The sequence below is a fragment of the Nerophis ophidion genome, linkage group LG05 (assembly GCF_033978795.1).
Source record: "Nerophis ophidion isolate RoL-2023_Sa linkage group LG05, RoL_Noph_v1.0, whole genome shotgun sequence".
Lineage (NCBI taxonomy): Eukaryota > Metazoa > Chordata > Actinopteri > Syngnathiformes > Syngnathidae > Nerophis > Nerophis ophidion.
The window spans coordinates 58592042-58614235 of record NC_084615.1 but is presented as its reverse complement, the minus strand read 5'-3'; the positions used below and the strand labels follow the sequence as shown (position 1 = coordinate 58614235).

The 22194-nt window shown below is 40.5% G+C and overlaps 1 protein-coding gene across 2 annotated transcripts in view; it reads left to right on the top strand.

The window, feature by feature from the left end:
- The first annotated feature begins 845 nt into the window (after positions 1-845).
- The window catches only part of zgc:66433 (uncharacterized protein LOC321250 homolog), a 126543-nt gene continuing 105194 nt past the window's right edge, over positions 846-22194 (top strand). The window contains exon 1 of one of the 2 annotated variants that reach the window (XM_061901633.1): positions 846-989. In XM_061901633.1, the coding sequence (XP_061757617.1) occupies positions 925-989 (65 nt within the window). In that variant the 5' untranslated portion in view covers positions 846-924. The remainder of the gene's footprint in view (positions 990-22194) is intronic. The other variant, XM_061901634.1, reaches the window with a different exon arrangement.

Below are 22194 nucleotides of genomic sequence, written 5' to 3'. Positions count from 1 at the left end.
TTTGACACACAAGTTTAAGTTTAACCATGCAAAACTACATCCTTCTATTTTTTACTGCTTTTCCCTACATAATTAAAATAACCAACTAGTTACTTGTGTGTGTTTTATGTACCTGTGTCAATGTTGGTAGGTGTAATAAAGTTTATAGTCATTTATCCTAACCCATCAAAAATCGGAACTTGATATATTTATCCATGGTTTTAGGAATAAAACATATATTAGTATATATTCTTAATAAAGTCTTAAGCTGTTATGGTTAGATGACATGAAAGTAAAACATTCAGCAGTATCTTGATATCCCCAATTCCACTGCAAAATCTGTCTCACTTTGACATTTTGACCTACACAATGTGTGTTATTTAATTTAAAATACCTTTAACCAATAAAGCCAAGTACAGAGGGCTGTGTTACATTGACCAACACTAGATGGCAGTGTTAGGTCGGATCAAAGGTTCAACCCGGATATCTATTGCGCAATAATGTCAACTCCATGCAGAAAATTATCTGAATTTACATTAAAAAGTGAAGTTCATTTAGTTACTAGAAAATAATTGTTTTTTTTTTGCTGAATTAAAATTATATGTGTATATATTTTTTTAATTAAAAACTGTGGATCTGTTTATGTCTAAAAAGTGAGTTTTGCATTGCATTCACGATGCATTTAGGTGTTGCTCTGTAAAGATTACATATTTTGTTAATTTGCTTCCAAGAGTTACGAAATATTAGTCATACAACACTTGCATTTTTTAAATATAGAATTTAGTTTAAATTCAAAAGAGTGTTTGTTCAAATGTATGCCATAAACAGAACGGTGTCTTTACCCCCGCATATTTCCGAGCGGCCATTGAATGCACCGCGAGAGAGCGGAGGACGCTGGGCAGGACTGAGACAAATAATCCAATCATTAGTTCACCAACACCGCTGATGTCTTGCCTTCAGTCCCTGAGAGATGACTTCACTCTGAGGCCGTTTGAGCTCCAGGACACACGGTAAGACCTTCCGCGCTATAAGCAACTTATTTGGCCTTGTTATGAACGCTGATGACGAGATGATTGGTGATCGATAGGTGTGCTTTGTTGTAGTTTTGACTTTGTTCATCCACTCAAGTCAGGAAATATGTTCTGTGGAGAGGCTCCGGTTTAAAAAACAACAACAAACAAACACTTTTTTATCATCAAGTTTCATTCTGCAACATCCCGTGTATATTTGAAACATTTACTTTATTTACAATCGTGTGATTTAACCCAAACTTCTTATACATGCATTATTCTGATGGCATTTTAATAAGTTTATTCTCTTTTGAATCATATGTCACATGCCAGTGTTTGACAGGTCAAGGGTGGATGATCACAAACATGTATTATCATGCACTGGCACTTCTATCAATGAGTCTAGCTCCTGTTTGCAGTATTTAATATATCAGTAAGGGGGCATACACACTTTATTTAAGTTAAAGTTAAAGTACCAATGATTGTCACACACACGAGGTGTGGTGAAATGTGTCCTCTGCATTTGACCCATCCCCTTGTTCACCCCCTGGAAGTTGAGGGGATAAGTGAGCAGCAGCGGTGGCCGCGCTCAGGAATCATTATGGTGATTTAACCCCCAATTCCAAGCCTTGATGCTGAGTGCCAAGCAGGGAGGTAATGGGTCCCATTTTCATAGTCTTTGGTATGACTCGGCCGGGGTTTGAACTAATGACCTACCGATCTCAGGGCGGACAGTCTAAATCACAAGGCCACTGAAGTGTGCAAAACACAGAAATGTTCCCATCCATCCATCCATCATCTTCCGCTTATCCGAGGTCGGGTCGCGGGGGCAACAGCCTAAGCAGGGAAACCCAGACTTCCCTCTCCCCATCCCGAGGCGTTCCCAGGCCAGCCGGGAGACATAGTCTTCCCAACGTGTCCTGGGTCTTCCCCGTGGCCTCCTACCGGTTGGACGTGCCCTAAACACCTCCCTAGGGAGGCGTTCGGGTGGCATCCTGACCAGATGCCCGAACAACCTCATCTGGCTCCTCTCGATGTGAAGGAGCAGCGGCTTTACTTTGAGTTCCTCCCGGATGGCAGAGCTTCTCACCCTATCTCTAAGGGAGAGCCCCGCCACACGGCGGAGGAAACCCATTTCGGCCGCTTGTACCCGTGATCTTATCCTTTCGGTCATGACCCAAAGCTCATGACCATAGGTGAGGATGGGAACGTAGATCGACCGGTAAATTGAGAGCTTTGCCTTCCGGCTCAGCTCCTTCTTCACCACAACAGATCGGTACAACGTCCGCATTACTGAAGACGCCGCACCGATCCGCCTGTCGATCTCACGATCCACTCTTCCCTCACTCGTGAACAAGACTCCTAGGTACTTGAACTCCTCCACTTGGGGCAGGGTCTCCTCCCCGAAAAAAATGCTGTAATCACATAAATCACAGATCAAAGAGAAATGCAATAGACAATTGCTGCACATGTCCAAAACAAGCACAAAGCCATACAAAATAACAACTGCATGAAATAAATGCTGCAATTAGTGCCACCACTACCAAGTATTTTTTGACGATTAATGTAGAAAAAATCAATTTGTTACTTTGCACACGGTCCACATGCATGCACGGCACCGTAAAAAAAACAACTGTCTGAGTCTAAGTAGCCTGTTTGGATCAGTGTCTGAGTTGAGGGGACTAGGGGTTGCTTTGTCCGGCGCTTTCTCTGCCTCGTTTTTGCTTTCCCTTTCCCTTGTGTTTTCCGCATGTCGGTCAACTTTTTGGGCCGCCATTTCTTTTTTTGATGGCTGAGTCGCTCGCCTTAGGCTTTTGGACTTCGTCTTGTACATTTTGTCCAGTCTTCTCAATGATAAGGGTGAGTCCATAACAAGCTAAATGGCTGAAAAAAATATTGATTTAATGTGAAAAATCGCATTGGTACACCATGGCCGGTAATTTGAATTCATCCCCCATTTCTCTCTCTCTCTCTTATTGGTCTGATGTTACTAAATTTGGTCTGATGAGGATACATTTGTTGGTGACAATTGAAGCTCATGAAAAAATCCATATATCAGCCACAACATTAAATAAAGTGCAAGGTTCAAGTGAAGATAAACGTTGTCTGGGAATTACGGTAATTTTCATGCTCGATTAAGACAGCCAAGTCGACTTATCGCCGCAACACTATAGCTGCAAGTTCACAAAACACAAAACCAAAGTTTACCAGGGGGGCCAGACCTGAAGGATACCCATTTTTAAAGACCCAGGAAAAAAGTTGGCCATACTATTTTGTTATTATTGGAAATGTACTTACAATTTTTATACCAAAAACTTTCTTCTTAGCATCATGCTAGAGCCTTTTAAGGCAGACATCCCTTAGATCTGACGTCTTCGGTATAGCCTGGCCATCTTCCTTTTAGTTTTGTGAGCATGCAACATCTCTCCAAAACAATGTTGGGGGGTTGTGTGTGGGGTTATTTTTGACCTTTGTGGCTTTTTTTGTGTGTTGCATTTATGATTGCAACATTTTTAATAAGCAACATTTTCCTGTTGCATCTGTTTTATGGTTTGTGTGATTTTGGTTTTGGATTATTTCTGTGTTTGGAGCATTTGGACATTGCTGCACATTTGCATACATTACAGCTGGTAATCTGACTGATATGTTTGCTGTGTGTGTGTGTGTGTGTGTGTGTGTTTGTGTTTGTGTGTGTGTGTGTGTGTGTGTGTGTGTGTGTGTGTGTGTGTGTGTGTGGGGGGGTGTGTCTCTCAGGCATCCTGATTAGAGGGCTGATCAGGTCATCTGTCACTAGGTCATTGGACAAACCATGTGAGTGTGTGCAGAGATGTACTGTAATGTTCAGTGTCCGGTCGTGATCGCTCATCATACATCAGTAGACAATTCAATGTTTGTTTTAGCCCACAGTGACACGGTGTACATGTCACCGTGCAAAAGCTCTGTCACTATTGATTGTCCCTCGGTGGAGTGCACTGTTCGCACGTAATTGGGCAAACCTCTAAAAACAACAATAAGCAGGGATAAACACAGGTTCATGGTTCTGCATTTATTATTGTTCAGTGAATTTTACTCATCATTTGCAATGATTGCTTTGTGGTCCTGGAGGGCATATTCCCTGCAAAAAGAGTTGCATTATGGGAAATCAAACACCAGTAAGTCACTTGTATGGAAAAATCAGGTGTTTTGGAATGAGCAAGCTGGCAATATACACTATTATAACTACCAATCGCTCAAATGTTAGTGTTTTATTGCATTTGTTGTTTTCATGACCTAAGGGTTGTTTGTATCAAACATGTATTCTGTTTTCTGTAACATCCATTCCCTGATGACATCTTTTTTAAAGTAGACAAATAGTCACTAGTTGTGTAGACTAAACACCAAACCAAGCCATCTGAGTGTTCTTAAACCAGGGGTAGGGAACCTATGGCTCTAGAGCCAGATGCGGCTCTTTTGATGACTGCATCTGGCTCTCAGATAAATGTTAGCTGACATTGCTTAACACGATAAGTAATTAATAATTCCGCTGGTAATCACAGTGTTAAAAATAACCTTCAAATTATAAAACATTCTCATGCATTTTAATCCAACCATCTGTTTTCTATCGCACCTGTTCAAGATGTCGCATTAATGGTTTGAAGTATTATACTTATTATTGGTTAACTTTCAGAATAACAATTTTATTAAAAAGAATAAGAAACCTACTATACTCTAAAAATGTTGGTCTTACTTAAAAATGCATGCAATTAGTTGTATTCAGTGTTAAAAATATTATATGGCTCTCACGGAAATACATTTTCAAATATTTGGCTTTCATGGCTCTCTCAGCCAAAAAGGTTCCCGACCCCTGTCTTAAACGCTCTCTGGTTTGAATCAATTGCAGAGGAGTGGAAATTTGATCCATTTTCCTCGTTCAGTTCATTTCCAAATTGTAGAAAATCCAATTGGAGCAAAATGCATCATGTGACGCCCTGATAAGGGACAACAAACCTGCCATACACATTGATTTTTGTAGTTTTCCTCACTTCCTTTTTTGCCCTTTTAACGTATACTTAACTCCAAGTTGCCTATTACTACATACATGCATACAATTCATGCGTACTAGGGATATTAGCGTTCATACTGCAAATTCCAATGCCGATCTTTCACGATTGAGATCTACCAATACCAATCACATGTATTACCAATAATTGTTTATATGTATGTATGTATGTATGTATGTGTGTGTATATGTTTATTTATGTCTGTCTATATAGTGTGTGTGTGTGTGTGTGTGTGTGTGTGTGTGTATGTGTATAAATGGCTCCTTATTCTCTTGCATTACTTACAATTGTTTGAGCAAAAAAACACTAAATAGTACACAATAACTAAACAAAAGTAAAAACCACTATCTACTACTGATATAATTCCTTTGGTTTTTGATCTAAAATTCCTCTTCTGTCCAAGGAAAATTTCCCTGAGTTTGTAAACATTAACGAGAACCACCCAAAAATGAAGAAATTTGAAATATCGACCTAATCTCCCTACTATCGATCATATACTGAAACTAACCTTGGTATTGACAACACCAATGTACGGTTCGATCCGACCTACTCTTACATGTTATGTATTGACTAGGACAACGCTGACACATAAAGAGTTGTAGTTATATTATGTTGACTGTGGCGAAGTTGGTAGAGTGGCTGTGCCAGCAATCAGAGGGTTATTGGTTCAATCCCCACCTTCTACCATTCTAGTCACGTCCGTTGTGTCCTTGGGCAAGACACTTCACCCTTGCTCCTGATGGGTCCTGGTGAGCGCCTTGCAAGGCAGCTCCCGCCGTCAGTGTGTGAATGTGTGTGTGAATGTGTGAATGTGGAAATACCGTCAAAGCGCTTTGGGCTCCTGGAAAAAGGGGTAGAAAAACGCTATACAAGTACAACCCATTTACCATTTACACAGCAGGCCAAAGTGGCCAAAATCAGATTTTTTTTAATCTGATTTTTTTTTTCAGCTGAAAACACTGAACACTGCAAGTAAAATGTGTTTTTTTTTTTATCAGACTCCAGTGTAAACGCTCACAGGCCCTAATGTGGCCCCGACATCACTTGAATACACAGTGCGATAAAGTGAAAACAAAGGAGGTTGACCGGGAGGAAGTCGCTACGACTACAAAATAAGACAAAAGTCACCACACCCTCAAAATTGTGTTATTTACTTAAAAATAAATTAATTTAATATAATGTATGAGTGGAGGTTGCCCTCCAGTGGATTCCTCGGACCACCAAACATTGCCACAAGAGCTCGGATCAGGGTTACAACGGTTTTACTTTTCCTCACGAGGTGTGAGTTTACTGCTTTCCAGCAAAATGTTTTTTCCAGTTCGTGTTTCGTTCTCTCTCTGTAGCTCCAATAACATGTCTCCATCCGGCTACTGCTAATAAAGGCGACAGGTGAATATATAACAAGGCCCAGCTGTGCCATCCACTCACCTGTCGCTGTCTTCAAGGCCGGTCCAGGCACACCCCATTCTGCGGCAGGCCCGCAGGTCACGCCCCCCTCCACAGTATGAATGCATATGTAATAGTGTAAAATATTAGGGAGTGCTAATCTTTAAATGGCTGTTAAGTAGAGGCGACAATGACATCAGCGTGGATCTACGGGAGCTTTATTTTTCAAATCACATGTAAGGAAATGCGCTACATTGTCAATTACAGTCCTTCAACAATCGCTATTTCTTCGGAATCAAAATACATATTATTATATTACATATAGCTTATTATTTGTGCACTATTGACAAGTGAGGCACCATAAATAGACTTTGGTCATCGAAACCAGATAAAATATCCAGTTCCGCCGGGGACTGTGCCTTTTGCCGTGCCAATGAGTGTTGTAGCTCGCCCAAAGCTGACAAAAAAGTCCCATTCAGTTCGCATTGCGTGTAGACTGAAGTCACATTTGAAAAGACGATTTTCCAATTAGATTCAGGACTACCTCCTCATGTGGCCTGAATCTGATGCCAAACGATCAGATTTGAAGCACTTTGGAGCATTTAAACTGGCGAAAAATTTCAGCTCTGGCGAAAAATTTCAGCTCTGTCTCAATTGAGTGCAAAAAAAATCTGATTTATTGTGCAGTGTAAATGGGGCCTATGTTATATTATCCTCTCTCAAGACTCTCATTAATCTATTTGTTAATTTCCTGTTAATAACTGCTTACTTTCTGCTGAAACATAGTTTCATCTACACTTCTTAAACTTTACTAAGCCCTTATTTCTTGGTGTTGTTTAAAGCCAGCTTGGAGGTTACTTTAGCCATTAGCATGCCTGCTCCTGGTTTTCCCTTTGTGTGATGTCCGCCAGTGATAATAATAGATGATAATGATACTTAAGGGAATAAGAAATGCAGTATTTTGGTCGTAATGAAGGGGATTATCGTTATCCTAGAGAAGTGGCTCCACACTGTTTATATAGTCACATAATTAGTTGCTAGCTTGTCAGACGGGGGACTAAAAATAAGAGGGGAAAAGTGTTTGTGATTGCCATTAAAATACATTAATCGGCTGATGGCGATCACATACTTTTTCATAAAAAACGTCCGATACTGATCATTGGTCCATCGATTGACACATCCCTAACTTGTACATGTCATACTTGCTAGTAAAGACGACTTTATTATAGCCTCATATAAAATCAACTATACTGATAAACCGAGAAAAAAGAAACCGAGATCTGGTATTGAAATACTATCCAAATCGACAGATGGATAATAGGCGATGGGATTGGATCGGATGTGATGGCGTAACTTGCAGACAGAGCAAGATGAGCCAACTGGCTCTATCTATGAATTGATTTTATTACAACCAGTACATTGATGGAACATATTATTTGAGCAGATATAGAATATAAAATTAAAATAAATTACAGGGTTCATTATTAATTAGGCCTACTTGCATGCATGATATCTCCTTGGCATCAATGATGTGTAATCTATTATTAGCAGCATTTTACCAACCTTTAGGTTTTTGCATTGATGTTGAAACTGTATTGATATATTTTTGGCAGGTACCCTCTCAAAGCTACAATGTCTAGTAAAAATACTGAACGTTTCAACCTTTTATTGCTTTCATATAAGAAAATCTTGGTCATGGTAATTTGGCTTTTTTGACAAACATCCATCCATTTCTACCGCTTATTCCCTTTCGGGGTCGCGGGGGGCGCTGGCGCCTATCTCAGCTACAATCGGGCGGAAGGCGGGGTACACCCTGGACAAGTCGCCACCTCATCGCAGGGCCAACACAGATAGACAGACAACATTCACACTCACATTCAAACATATGCACAAAAAAATAATTTTCTTTAAAGATTTGTTGATGTGATGAGACCAAAATTGAGACTTTTGGCCATCAGTCTAGACCAATGCTATTCAACTGGTGGCCTGGTGTCCAAATCCATCCTGGGAATGACACCATACCGTCCCCTGAATTCAGTTGAAAACCTGGGAGGCAAACATTATTTGCAGCAAATTCCTAAAAACACTGGAGTGCTCCTGTTTTATATCGAAACTTGGATCACTTTCAAAACATTCACTACATTTCCGTGCACTAAATTAGTCTGTTTTCTAAAATAGTTTTTTTTGTTGCATTTTCACACCTTCATGTGAATTCCCAGTGTCCATACACACTCTCTAATGCGACTATTGATCATACGAGGTGAGCAATCCGTACACTGGGGGGGCGCATATTATTATATTACTTTTCCGGTTGACCTATGACATCACACTAGCCTCTGTGGCTCCTTACAAGTCACTCGCCTAGCTCTGTGGAACGTGATGTCCGCTGTAATATTGACGCAGACTCTGTGGATTAATGGAAGTAGTTTTAAATCCAAAGGAAAAGAAAGTAGGTGCCCAGATTAAGGTTGCTATTTTTCTTGACTATCTTGCAAGTCGTGTGGAATACAACAAATAAACATTCTCCTCTTCATTCCAGTTGTTTTCTGTTTTATTGAATGGTATCTGCTTCTGGGTCATATCCTGCGCGTTGAAGCTGGCGCATGCGCGATACAAAGGGTCCCCTGTGGCAGCACACACTTACTTGAGAGATCTGGTTTCCATTCGCATATTCCAGCTGTATTAATCCAACTTTTCAAAAAACAAACATGATTGGATTAAGGTGTTTCCGTGGGTTTTAGGATGCTTATTTAGTGCCAAACTATTTGAGAAATCAGACTAATTTAGTGCATGAACACATACTGACTGGCAGATCCTTGCATTGACATTTTAACCTTGCTAGCAAACATAGAACACTGGGGTCCAAACCTTTGATATACATAACTAAGGTGTTCCTCAAGATACCCCTTTAAGTCCTCTCCATTTTGGCGGTTTCAATTTTTTTCGTAATGTGATTTATGTAACTAAGGTGTTGCTGTACCTTGTTTACTTCAGATGCAGTCTTTTGTTCAACTTCTATAGTTATACGAGTTCCGTTTTAGGTTCTCTCTTTTTCATCATTTGGGCTATTCAGCTGGTGCCCATAAATTCAGTTAAAAAAACTTGAGGAACTCACATTTTTGTCGTGGATTCTGTAACTCTGACAAAACATATAGGAACATGGGGCGGTATAGCCCGGTTCGTAGAGCGGCCGTGCCAGCAACTTGAGGGTTGCAGGTTCGATCTTCGCTTCTGCCATACTAGTCACTGCTGTTGTGTACTTGGGCAAGACACTTTACCCACCTGCTCCCAGTGGCACCCACACTGGTTCTAATGTAAAAATTAGATATTGGGTTTCACTATGTAAAGCTCTTTGAGTCACTTTGAGAAAAGCGCTATATAATTATAATTCACTTCACTTCAACAATTCAAACGTCTACTGTAGAGGAAGGTGGTTTTCCTGTAATATACAAATTATGTCTAAAAGTAAAGGTTCCTAGTTTCCTGGTAATGTGGCCCCCAAAACCATCCATCCATCCATCCATCCATTTTCTACCGCTTATTCCCTTTCGGGGTCACGGGGGGCGCTGGCGCCTATCTCAGCTACAATCGGGCGAAAGGCAGGGTACACCCTGGACAAGTCGGCACCTCATCGCAGGGCCAACACAGATAGACAGACAACATTCACACTCACATTCACACACTAGGGCCAATTTAGTGTTGCCAATCAACCTATCCCCAGGTGCATGTCTTTGGAAGTGGGAGGAAGCCGGAGTACCCGGAGGGAACCCACGCATTCACGGGGAGAACATGCAAACTCCACACAGAAAGATCCCGAGCCTGGATTTGAACCCAGGACTGCAGGAACTTGGTATTGTGAGGCAGACGCACTAACCCCTCTGCCACCGTGAAGCCCCCCCCAAAACCATTTAGTCGAATATTCCTGGTCTAGAGTCTACTGTAGACACTATGTTTAGCGAGCACCAAACACTGCAAAACTTCACAATGAAGCATGAAGATGGCTGCAGGGCCTAGAAATCTTGTAAAGGTAGAGGAACATGGATGCAAAAAAAAATATGGGCAAATTCTGCAGGAGGCTCTATTTCAACAAGCAAGAGTATTTCAACTTGGGAGAATGTTTATTTTCCAGCAAGACAAACCACCCCAAATAGAGTCTACAGCTAAAGCTACTCAGAACTGGTTCAAAGACAACAAGGTAAATGTTTTTAAGTGAGCAAGTCAAAGCCCAGAAGATTTCAATCCAATTTAGAATTTGAAGCTGGCCTTGAAAAGAGCTGTTCACGCCCGATTGAGCTGTTTTGCAAAGCGGAATGGGGAAAACCTGCAGTGTCCAGATGTGCAACCTGATTGAGATGCAGCCACTCATACAGGTGCAGTGCTGTAAATTGAAGACAAAGGTGCACTTACAAAATATGGGACTACCAATGGAGTCATTTACTATACCTTATAAATGTTGAATTATTCAACACGCATTTGTTAATAGCGCGTATATTTTGTTTGCAAATTTATTGTTAAAAGACCCAAATTAAAGTGACCATTATTTTATTTATTAAAGAAAAAAGAAAGGTAAAATGTCAAAGAAGGGTGACATGTCGTAACTGTTTTAGTGCAGACCTTGAGTTCAGTTTTCACTTAAAGGGGACCTTTTGATTATTTTAATCTACGTGTTCTCCCGCCCGAGTGTAGCTGGGATAACCTCCAGCCCCGCCTCAACCTCTAGAGCAGGGGTGGACATTACGTCGATGGAGGAGGGTGTGTCAGTCGATCTCAAGCCAGGCATTAAAAAATAGACATAAAAATGAGCAAACATCAATCTTCACCAAGACTTCACTTTCGTCATCTGTTTGACATTCTCGGTACCCAAGGATCTTGTGAGATGACGCTGGCTGCTGCAAGCTCATATTTAAGAAAAAATCACTGACAGGACGGAGAGAAACACTTTTTATTTCAACAGACTCTTGGGCCGTACCTGCGGTCAAAACTCTAAAGACCGACTGCACAGTTCCTGTCTTCACCATAAAAGACCTGCTTCATCCTGCCTGTGCTAATAAAATAAGAGTCTTAGAAAGCTAGCGTGCACAAGCTAGCAAGCTACGGAGTTTGATGCCAATGTATTTCTCCCCCGCCCTCAGCAACCGCTCCCTCTCCTCTCTCGCCCACACACTCACTGACGTCACTCAACTGCTGTCACATTAAAGGGCCACACACACATATGCTACTCTCATAACAAAGTTGGACAAATGAGATACCAAATCCAACCACTTTCATGTGGTTTTGGACAAAAAGGAGGACTTTTTTTCTCCATTTGAAAATGCGGACATTATCAGCACCACTGTCCGCAAGTTATCAGAATCAGGTAATACACCAACTAATAGTATTGTTTTCATGAAAGAAAGGAATCTACATGTGTTAAACCTGCTTGTATTATCATTAAACACCATTAACTTGTTAACAAAAATGTCTCTTTCATAAATAAATAGATATAAATTATAAATATGAATGAGGTAGATCTCCTCGACTTGGTCAATTGAAAAGTAGCTCGCCTGCAGAAAAAGTGTGAGCACCCCTGCTCTAGAGGGACAAAATTTATGGATGGAAGTTCTGGACTTTCTCAAGATTCCAGTATGCAAAAAAAAAGATCCAGACACAATGCGTTTTGGTCTTTTAAATGCTCAATGAACGAAAAACATATACATACGCAGCAGTGTAGGAGCAAACGCTCAGATAAAACAGTCACAAAACCTGAGGCTTCAGGAGCCAGCCCGCTTAGACGGTACCATGAACAATTTAGTTACAAGGAAGCATGAACCGCCGATCATTAGGAGTGATCGTCATGTATTTATAGTGAATGAAGATAAATGTTAAAAGGTGTGCAAAGTGGTACCGTCTTCAGCCGGAAGTCAATGGTCTGAACATGTGGAGGAGAAATAAACGGAATGAGTAACCACAACAAAATGGCAGATAAACAGAATGTAACACTACATTCAAAACACCTTTTTGTGGTCTAGATAATAAGTATTAGATATGATTTGGTGTACAAACCCCGTTTCCATATGAGTTGGGAAAATGTGTTAGATGTAAATATAAACGAAATACAATGTTTTGCAAATTCTTTTCAACCCATTATCAGTTGAATGCACTACAAAGACAAGGTATTTTATGTTCGAACTCATAAACTTTATTTTTTTTTGCAAATAATAATTAACTTAGAATTTCATGGCTGAAACACGTGCCAAAGTAGTTGGGAAAGGGCATGTTCACCACTGTGTTACATCACCTTTTCTTTTACCAACACTCAGTCAACGTTTGGGAACTGAGGAAACTAATTGTTGAAGCTTTGAAAGTGGAAATCTTTCCCATTCTTGATTTATGTAGAGCTTCACTCGTTCAACAGTCCGGGGTCTCCGCTGTCGTATTTTACGCTTCATAATGCGCCACACATTTTCGATGGGAGACAGGTCTGGACTGCAGGCGGGCCAGGAAAGTACCCGCACTCTTTTACTACGAAGCCACGCTGTTGTAACACGTGGCTTGGCATTGTTTTGCTGAAATAAGCAGGGGTGTCCATGATAACGTTGCTTGCATGACAACATATGTTGCTCCAAAACCTGTATGGACCTGTCAGCATTAATGATACCTTCACAGCTGCGTAAGTTACCCATGCCTTGGGCACTAATACACCCCCATACCATCACAGATGCTGGCTTTTGAACTTTGCGCCTATAACAATCTGGATGGTTATTTTCCTTTTTGTTCCGGAGGACACCACGTCCACAGTTTCCAGATATAATTTGAAATCCCTAAATTCCTTGCAATAGCTCGTTGAGAAATGTTGTTCTAAAACTGTTCGACAATTTGCTTACAAAGTGGTGACCCTCACCCCATCCTTGTTTATGAATGACTTAGCATTTCATGGAAGCTGTTTTTATACCCAACCAAGGCACCCACCTGTTCCCAATTAGCCCGCACACCTGTGGGTTGTTCCAAATAAGTGTTTGATGAGCATTTCTAAACTCTATCAGTATTTATTGCCACCTTTCCCAACTTCTTTGTCACATGTTGCTGGCATCAAATTCTAAAGTTAATGATTATTTGCAAAAAAAAAAAAGATTTATCAGTTTTAACATCAAATATGTTGTCTTTGTAGCATATTCAACTGAATATGGGTTGAGAAAGATTTGCAAATCATTGTATTCCATTTATATTTACATCTAACACAATTTCCCAACTCATATGGAAACGGGGTTTGTAAATGTTGCATAAATTCTGCTCCACAGTCACTTTTATAACCTGTTTTTTTCAGTCTGTCTGCAAGATGTTTGCTCCTGGAGATTGTTAATGAAGCCACGCCTCTCCAAAAGTATCATCATTTGTCTTTTGAAAATATATATATTGGAGTCTTGACGCTATTTTCTTTCCAGACATGGTCGAAAGTAAACTTCATAAACATGTAGATTCAACCGGTCACAACATTGGTACACATGCATGCATAAAGATCGGCTGCTTTTTCAGCAACATGTATGTCACTGCATGTCGCATGTCTGTGTTATTTTGTGTTTTCCTCATAGCTTGAAGCAGCACTTCACCATCTGAATGCAAGCTTTACTTTTTGTACAGATACGTTTTTGCACTTTGCTGTGACATCACAACATAGCCAGGCTGCAAAACAGGCATCCAAAATTGCGTGCAAGCTCACGACAAGATGCGTGAGCCTCATGATTATATGCTTTGGCATTGTTTAACACGAGTATGCAACATTTTGTAAGTCAGAAAAGAGAAAATTCATCATAGGTTCCCTTTAAAGAAGGTTGTAAGTGACAGTCAGTCAGTTTGGACATATACTTTTAGCTCTTAAGGTTAGGTTAGCAGTAAAATCTGTTGCTTGGAAGTTACTACATCCTTGAATTCTAAATCTAACCATGCAACCCTTTTGGATCAGGAACTCAAACCTAGGAATGTTGAAGTTGTGCCAGGTCAGTTTTATTTATGGATCTCCATATGGTACAAAACCTTTTAAAGGGAAAATATGTTTGCAATATGCTACAAATATTAGTGTTTGCTCAATGAACAATCCCGAGAAAGCCTAATGGAGAAGATTGCAGGTGCCAACAAACCCCCCCCACGCACACACACACACACGGTCATAGGGCATTTAATAGAGTTTGCCTCATAAAACTCAGCTTGAATGTACTGTATGTTAGTAATAAAAAAAATAAAAAAAAACAGCAACACACAGCATGCAGGGCGGCAAACTGAGGGCAGGAGTATGATTACAGGGGTTATTTACATTTCAGCACAGAGCTACACAGAAAGTCAGCAAGTGTTTGACAAAGCGAGAGAGAGAAGATGGCTTCCAGATGTGAGGTGGAATTCATTGCGCCATAGAGCTACTCCTCCTCTTTCTCCTCTTTCTCTTCTTCACATGAACATACGGACAGAGATCTGGAGCAAAACTGTGCAATAAAAAAAGAAAGAAGAGATGTCCTAGCCAAGCGAGGAGGGTGGAAATCCTCCCTTGTAGCATACTTACAAGGCTGCAACAATGCTGTTATTGGGGACGGCGTGCCTCGGTTGGTAGAGCGGCAACCTGAGGGTTCCTGGTTCGATCCCCGGCTTCTGCTATCCTCGTCACGTCCCTAGTGTCCTTGGTCAAGACACGTCACCTTTGCTTTTGATGGGTTTTGGTTAGGGCCTAACATTCAGTGTGTGAATTGGTCAATGTGGAAATAGTGTCAAAGCGCTTTGAGTACATTGAAGGTAAAAAAGTGCTATACAAGTATAAACCATTTATCACGCTCATTCCAAAAAAAGAAGGCAGATTGAGATGATTGAGGATATCATCATGTCTGTGTTTGATTGTAGTTAGTTAGTTAAAGACTCCTTATTAAAATGGATTTTTAATGACTTTCTAATAGTAATGTGTGTCTCTAAATCCTATTTTATGACCTTTGAGGCAGCTTATAGTTTATTCCTCATAATACCACCTTTGACCTGTCCCTAGCTACATGAAATTGTCATATGTATGTGCTCATCAGCTTTGTAAAAAAAAAAAAAAAGAAGAAGGCTTCGCTCCGGATCTTGAAATACGACTATTTGTCAGTCCGCTTCAGGCATGAAATTTTGATCATTTTATTTTGCTTTTGCAAATTGGCTAACCAAAGACATGCACCTGGGGATAGGTTGATTGGCAACACTAAATTGGCCCTAGTGTGTGAATGTGAGTGTGAATGTTGTCTGTCTATCTGTGTTGGCCCTGAGATGAGGTGGCGACTTGTCCAGGGTGTACCCCGCCTTCCGCCCAATTGTAGCTGAGATAGGCGCCAGCGCCCCCCCGCGACCCCGAAAGGGAATAAGCGGTAGAAGATGGATGGATGGAAATTGGCTAACCTAGCACGATCGCCAACGTTTGTGTCCTCCTGTCACAATCCTTTATTTAATTTTGATGTAAATGATAACATCAATAGGGCAGCACAGTGGAAGAGGGGTTTGTGCATCTGCCTCACAATACGAAGGTCCTGAGCAGTCCTGGTTCAATCCCGGGCTCGGGATCTTTCTGTTTGGAGTTTGTATGTTCTCCCCGTGACTGCGTGGGTTCCCTTCAGGTACTCCATCTTCCTCCCACCTCCAAAGACATGCACCTGGAGATAAGCTGATTGGCAACACTAAATCGGCCCTAGTGTGTGAATGTGAGTGTAAATGTTGTCTGTTTATCTGTATTGGCCCTGCGATGAGGTGGCGACTTGTCCAGGGTGTAGACCGCCTTCCGCCCGAATGCAGCTGAGATAGGCGCCAGCGACCCCCCGCGACCCCAAAAGGGACAAGCAGTAGAAAATGGATGGATGGGATGGATAACATCAATATGTTTCATATGTTTAACATTACAGTGTTTATGTGAGCCAGTGTTTCTTAACCTTAGGGCCATTGTTGAGCCATGAGTGTCCCATAAGAGCGCCGCCAAAACATATGTCTTTCTCAGCTGCGGTCCATATGGCAATACGGACCGCAGCAGTACTCAGTTGTAATACACCTTTCCACCACCTGTGGCAGTGCTGACAATTTTTTAGCAAACAGAAGAAGTCGAGACCTAAAGTCACGAAGAAGTTAAGAAAAAACAACTTTTCTTACCTGATGTTACCTACGTTTGCATATAAGGATTCTTCGAAACGCATTGCACACACAAAGAGACACTTCTTCCGAGTTGAAGGCATATTTTCACAAATCATAGAAGTTAAAAGTTTGGCACCTTCTCACTTTAGGGGAGGCTGAAAGTTTATGTAGTAACTTGTGCTGGTTAAAAGAAACAAAGCATTTTCCTTCATTGAGTTTCATTGTCGACATGATGTTGTTGCACAACCAGTTTTACGTAAATTTAACTTGGCTGACTCACGGAAGGATGTTAGGGTAAAAGTCTTATCATACATGGATAATCCGATGACATCACACTTTGGGAAAAACGTCACGCTCCAACAAAATTCCAAACGCATTGTTTGGAAGAAGTAGAAAATAATGCAAGATAGTTTAAAAATATCTCTGCAATGCCTCCACGGTTTGATTTCAAATTTTTGGGACTTATACAGATCCCAAATACACATCAGCAGGTACTAACAGGTAAAAATAAAAGTTGTTTTTGCATAGTAGGGCCCCTTTAACTCTATCCAGAAAACAGCAGAAGGTACAGTCCTCACGCACATTAGTCAGGCTCTTGTTTTTGTGATATCTCTCTTATAAACTGTTCTCGCTGCAACCTGTATTAACTAGAAAGACTTGCATTACAAGCCTATTGTAACTCTACTAGTCACTGCTGGAGTTCAGCACAAATTTCTAATGTTCTCTCAACAACCACGTTTCCTACATCTTTGATGAAGAGATAGTATGATAACCACATTCCGATGTTCGTCAACGTACTTTGCAGTGTGTGTGGAGGATAATGAGGATATGTTGTGTGGTTCTAGCCAAGAGAAGCATGTTTGCGAGTATTTTATATACGGTGTTGGAACTAAGGATTGCATGTTAAGGTCGGCAATAAAGTTTAAAAGGAGCCTCAGATCAGATCGTTGAGACGCCACAATACCATCTGCTGCCTCCTCATCTGCGCCTGATAACAGCTCCCCTGTAACTGCTGACTGAGCCTGTACAGAAAAATGCTACAGGACATACAGCACAGAAATATGGTGGTCCAGAAAAAAGGATGTTCAAGCATATTTTTGTTCGGTCAGTAGTTTGTAATTGTAAAAATTTGCATAAGAGGGGTTTGTAATCAGAGGTTCTACCAGTAATATATTATGAACAGTTCTCAGTATGATTTCTTGACACAAGTTCACGAGTTAAACTAAAGTGAACAGAACCTAATCCACTCAAGTAACCCATCACAGAATGCATGCGCAGGAAGTCACAGATAAGCAAGAAGCACTCTTGAGTCAATCAGTACGAGTCCATGCACTAAATTAGTCTGATTTTTTTGAATAATTCAGCTTCAAATAAGATTTCTGCAACACATGGAACCACCTTAATCTGTTTGTCTTTCTAAAGATCAGATTAACACAGCTAGATTGTGCAATTGGAAACCAGTTATCTCTGGCATTTAATTACTAGTGAGTTATCAGTGCGGCAATCTCCATGGGGGACCAACACACCACTCTTAACTACCTTATTCACAGACGAAGAAGAACAAACATAACAATCAGAGCTATAAAAGCTGAAAGGAGAAAATATTTTTAAACTATAAACCTTCTTTTCAGGTTGTCACTGGGTTTTAAGAACAAACACTGTGGAAATCTAAATGATTGGAACTGGAAGAAAGCATTAGCAGGCCTGGGCCAATATTCGATAAGTGAAATTTAAGTCGGTAAGTTTCCAAATGTCGCTAAATCACCATTTGTATACTTCAAGAGCATTCACGCTTTTCATCGGTCTCAAGAGCTGCGTGCAAATGTGTGATAGCGGACTGAAAAGATGGGGGTGAATCCTCTTAAAGGGGAACATTATCACAATTTTAAAAGGGTTAAAAACAATAAAAATCAGTTCCCAGTAGCTTGTTGTATTTTTTGAAATTTTTTTCAAAATTTTACCGGTCCCGGAATATCCCTAAATATAGCTTTAAAGTGCCTTAACTTTGCTATCTTCAAAACCACTATCCATTTTCCTGTGACGTCATACAGTGCTGCCAATGTAAACAAACAATGGGAATACCACAGCAAGATATAGTGACATTAGCTCGGATTCAGACTAGGATTTCAGCGGTTTAAGCGATTCAACAGATTACGCATTTATTGAAACAGATGGTTGGAGTATGAAAGTATTGAAGAAGAAACTGAAGCTATTGAGCGAATAGCTATTGACGCTATTCATAGCCATAGCATGGCCGCATAGCTACGTAAGCATCGCCGATAAAATGTGCGGAACAAACGATCAGGACTTTCGCATTTTGTGATAATGGAGCAACTTAAATCCGTTGATTGGTAAGTGTTTTTTTCGCATTAAATATGGGTGGAAGTGAACGTAATATAGTTGCAAATGCATCTGCAGGTTATCCATACATCTCTGTGCCTTGTCTGCTTTAGCTCCGCCGGTAAATAGCATGTTAGCATCAATTAGCTGGTAGTCACGCCGCGACCAAATATTATTGATTAGCACATAAGTCAACATCAACAAAACTCACCTTTGTGATTTCGTTGACTTTATCATTGCAAATGCATCCGCAGGTTATCCATACATCTCTGTGCCATGTCTGTCATCGCCGGTCAAATGTGAAGACACTCCAGCACATTCAATGGGGGTCTGGCGGCAGACACTTTCGCATCTTCGGTGCAACTTGAATCCCTCCCTGTTAGTGTTGTTACACCCTCCGACAACACACCAACGGGGCATGATGTCTCCAAGGTTCCAAAAAATTGTCGAAAAAACAAAAAATAACAGAGCTGAAACCCGTGTGTGTAATGTGTAGAAAATGAAAATGGCGGCTGTATTACCTCGGTGACGTCACGTTCTGACGTCATCGCCACCAGAGCAATAAACATAAAGGCGTTTAATTCGCCAAAATTCACCCATTTAGAGTTCGGAAATCGGTTAAAAAAATATATGGGCTTTTTTCTGCACCATCAAGGTATATATTGACGCTTACATAGGTCTGGTGATAATGTTCCCCTTTAACCTTCATTAAGTAGTTTTGACTCTGTGCGGTAAAGCAATGCCACTGGCCCGCTAGCCTCAGGAGATGTTCTGTTGCTATCAAAGTTTGTGTCTCTCCTTTGCATTGGTTTCTGCGGCTGCAGGCGTTTGAGCTACAAATGAAGGCTATTAATAATAACCGCTGTAAAACTCTCTACAGTTAGTATTACCATATTATATTAAAATGGTCGAAAAAGTACAACCACAATGCCACGATAATAATGATAGCCGGTCACAAAAACTTTATTTAGCCATTTTGCTGATTGCTTTGGTTGTACATATTTGAGGGTCCCAACGCCCTCCTTAACGGAAACAGAATCGATTTTATTGATTTTGGTTGTTTGTTTGTTTCTTTGTATGTTTGTTTGTTTGTTTTATTCAAGTACAAACAGTTTTTTATAGAGTATATTTGATTTGTATTATGTTTTTGTTTTATTTGTTATTTAAAAGTTAGAATTTTAATTACAATGTTAAAATATACAAGAAACACAAGTTGACTGCATTTGAAAAGTTATACCTCCATTATTATTATGTGTTGTCATGACATCAACGGGGCAGCACGGTGGAACACGGGTTAGTGCATGTGCCTCACAATAAGAAGGTCCTGAGTTCAATCCCGGGCAGGGGATCTTTCTGTGTGGAGTTTGCATGTTCTCCCCGTGAATTTGTGGGTTTCCTCCGGGTACTCCGGCTTCGTCCCACCTCCAAAGACATGCACCTGGGGATAGGTTGATTGGCTAGTGTGTGAATGTGAGTGTGAATGTTGTCTATCTGTGTTGGCCATGCAATGAGGTAGCGACTTGTCCAGGGTGTATGACGCCTTCCACCCGAATGCAGCTGAGATAGACTCCAGCACCCCCGTGACCCGAAAGGGACAAAGCGGTAGAAAAATGGACGGATGGATGACATCAGTGGTAAATTTGGTCTCAATAAAATATTGGCAATAATATTGTTTATCGGTAATAATTTTTAGGGCAATTTATCATAGAGCAAAAATTTTTATCGATCCAGTCCTAAGGGTTAGTCATCTTTGGTAAGCATGAGATAGCCCAAACACAGAAGGACAGTGTTGTTGCATGGATAAGATGCCAGGCGACTTGCAAACAAGGAAGCGTTGCACAGATTATAGCTGTGCAAATGAACTTGCAGAGCACTACAGAGTTGAGCTGAAAACAGAGGAGGTTCTGGTGGAAAGAAACGTTTTGGTGCAACGGATTGGACTGGATAATATGCGTCGACAAAAGGTCTCCACCAATGTTCCCTCAAATTGTTCATGTGTCTGAGCAAATGCACAAACTCCCTGAGCACTCTTTGGAACACATGTGAGCAACATCACACTGTCGCCACACCAGCATCACACCTGTTCCAAAGTTGACATAAAACATTTCTTTATTATTATAATGTAGTCATTTCAGTTATATTATTTTCCAATATAAATGAATTGTCCCATTAATGAAAATAGAAAAACCTTGTTTTTCTTGAGCTGGTGAGCACTTGTATCCTGTCACTCACAAAAAATCACATTTTGATCACTTTGTGTGCTGTACACACATGGGATACAGTGTTCAACTTTTTGTCTGCAGAATATATCATTACACAGTTTTTATGAGCATTTATGTACCGTATTTTTCGGACTATAAGTCGCAGTTTTTTTCATAGTTTGGCCAGGGGTGCGACTTATACTCAGGACCGACTTATGTGTGAAATTATTAACACATTACCATAAAATATCAATAATATTATTTAGCTCATTCACGTAAGAGACTAGACGTATAAGATTTCATGGGATTTAGCGATTTGGAGTGACAAATTGTTTGGTAAACGTATAGCATGTCCTATATGTTACAAGTATTTGAATGACTCTTTCCATAATATGTTACGTTAACATACCAGGCACGTTCTCAGTTGGTTATTTATGCGTAATATAACGTACACTTATTCCGCCTGTTGTTCACTATTCTTTTTTTTATTTTAAATTGCCTTTCAAATATCTATTCTTGGTGTTGGGTTTTATCAAATACATTTCCCCCCAAAATGCGACTTATACTCCAGTGCGACGTATATATGTTTTTTTCCTTCTTTAATATACATTTTCGGCAAGTGCGACTTATACTCTGGAGCGACTTATACTCCGAAAAATACGGTAATCTAGTAACTGCATTTCATGATTAATATCCATAAATTCCCATTCTTAATAAATGACACTGTTTGGGGAGTGTGGGTGTACAGAACCCATTTGTTTTGCCATAATAAAAGTTAGCACGCATATTTTAACTCTAACGTGCCATACAGCGACACACACTTACACGCTTACGCTTGCTGTTGATGAGATTGATTGGCTGTGTTCGAGCTGCATCACAATGTAACGACCTGGCAGTACACTGAAAGTGTGGTGTTGGAGTTGTCCGACTGTTTTTGTGGCTGTGATCGCATCACTGGCTAAGCAGAGTGTATGCTTGGTTTGGCGTAAATGAAAGAGCGGCTGCTGTCTATATGACATTTAGTTTGTTTATTTTGGTATTATTATGGCAGAACATGACACGTTTTGTTAGAGCGTATTCGTGTTGCTGATGATGTTGTGGTGTGGTTATGGCTGACAGTAATCCGTTTTG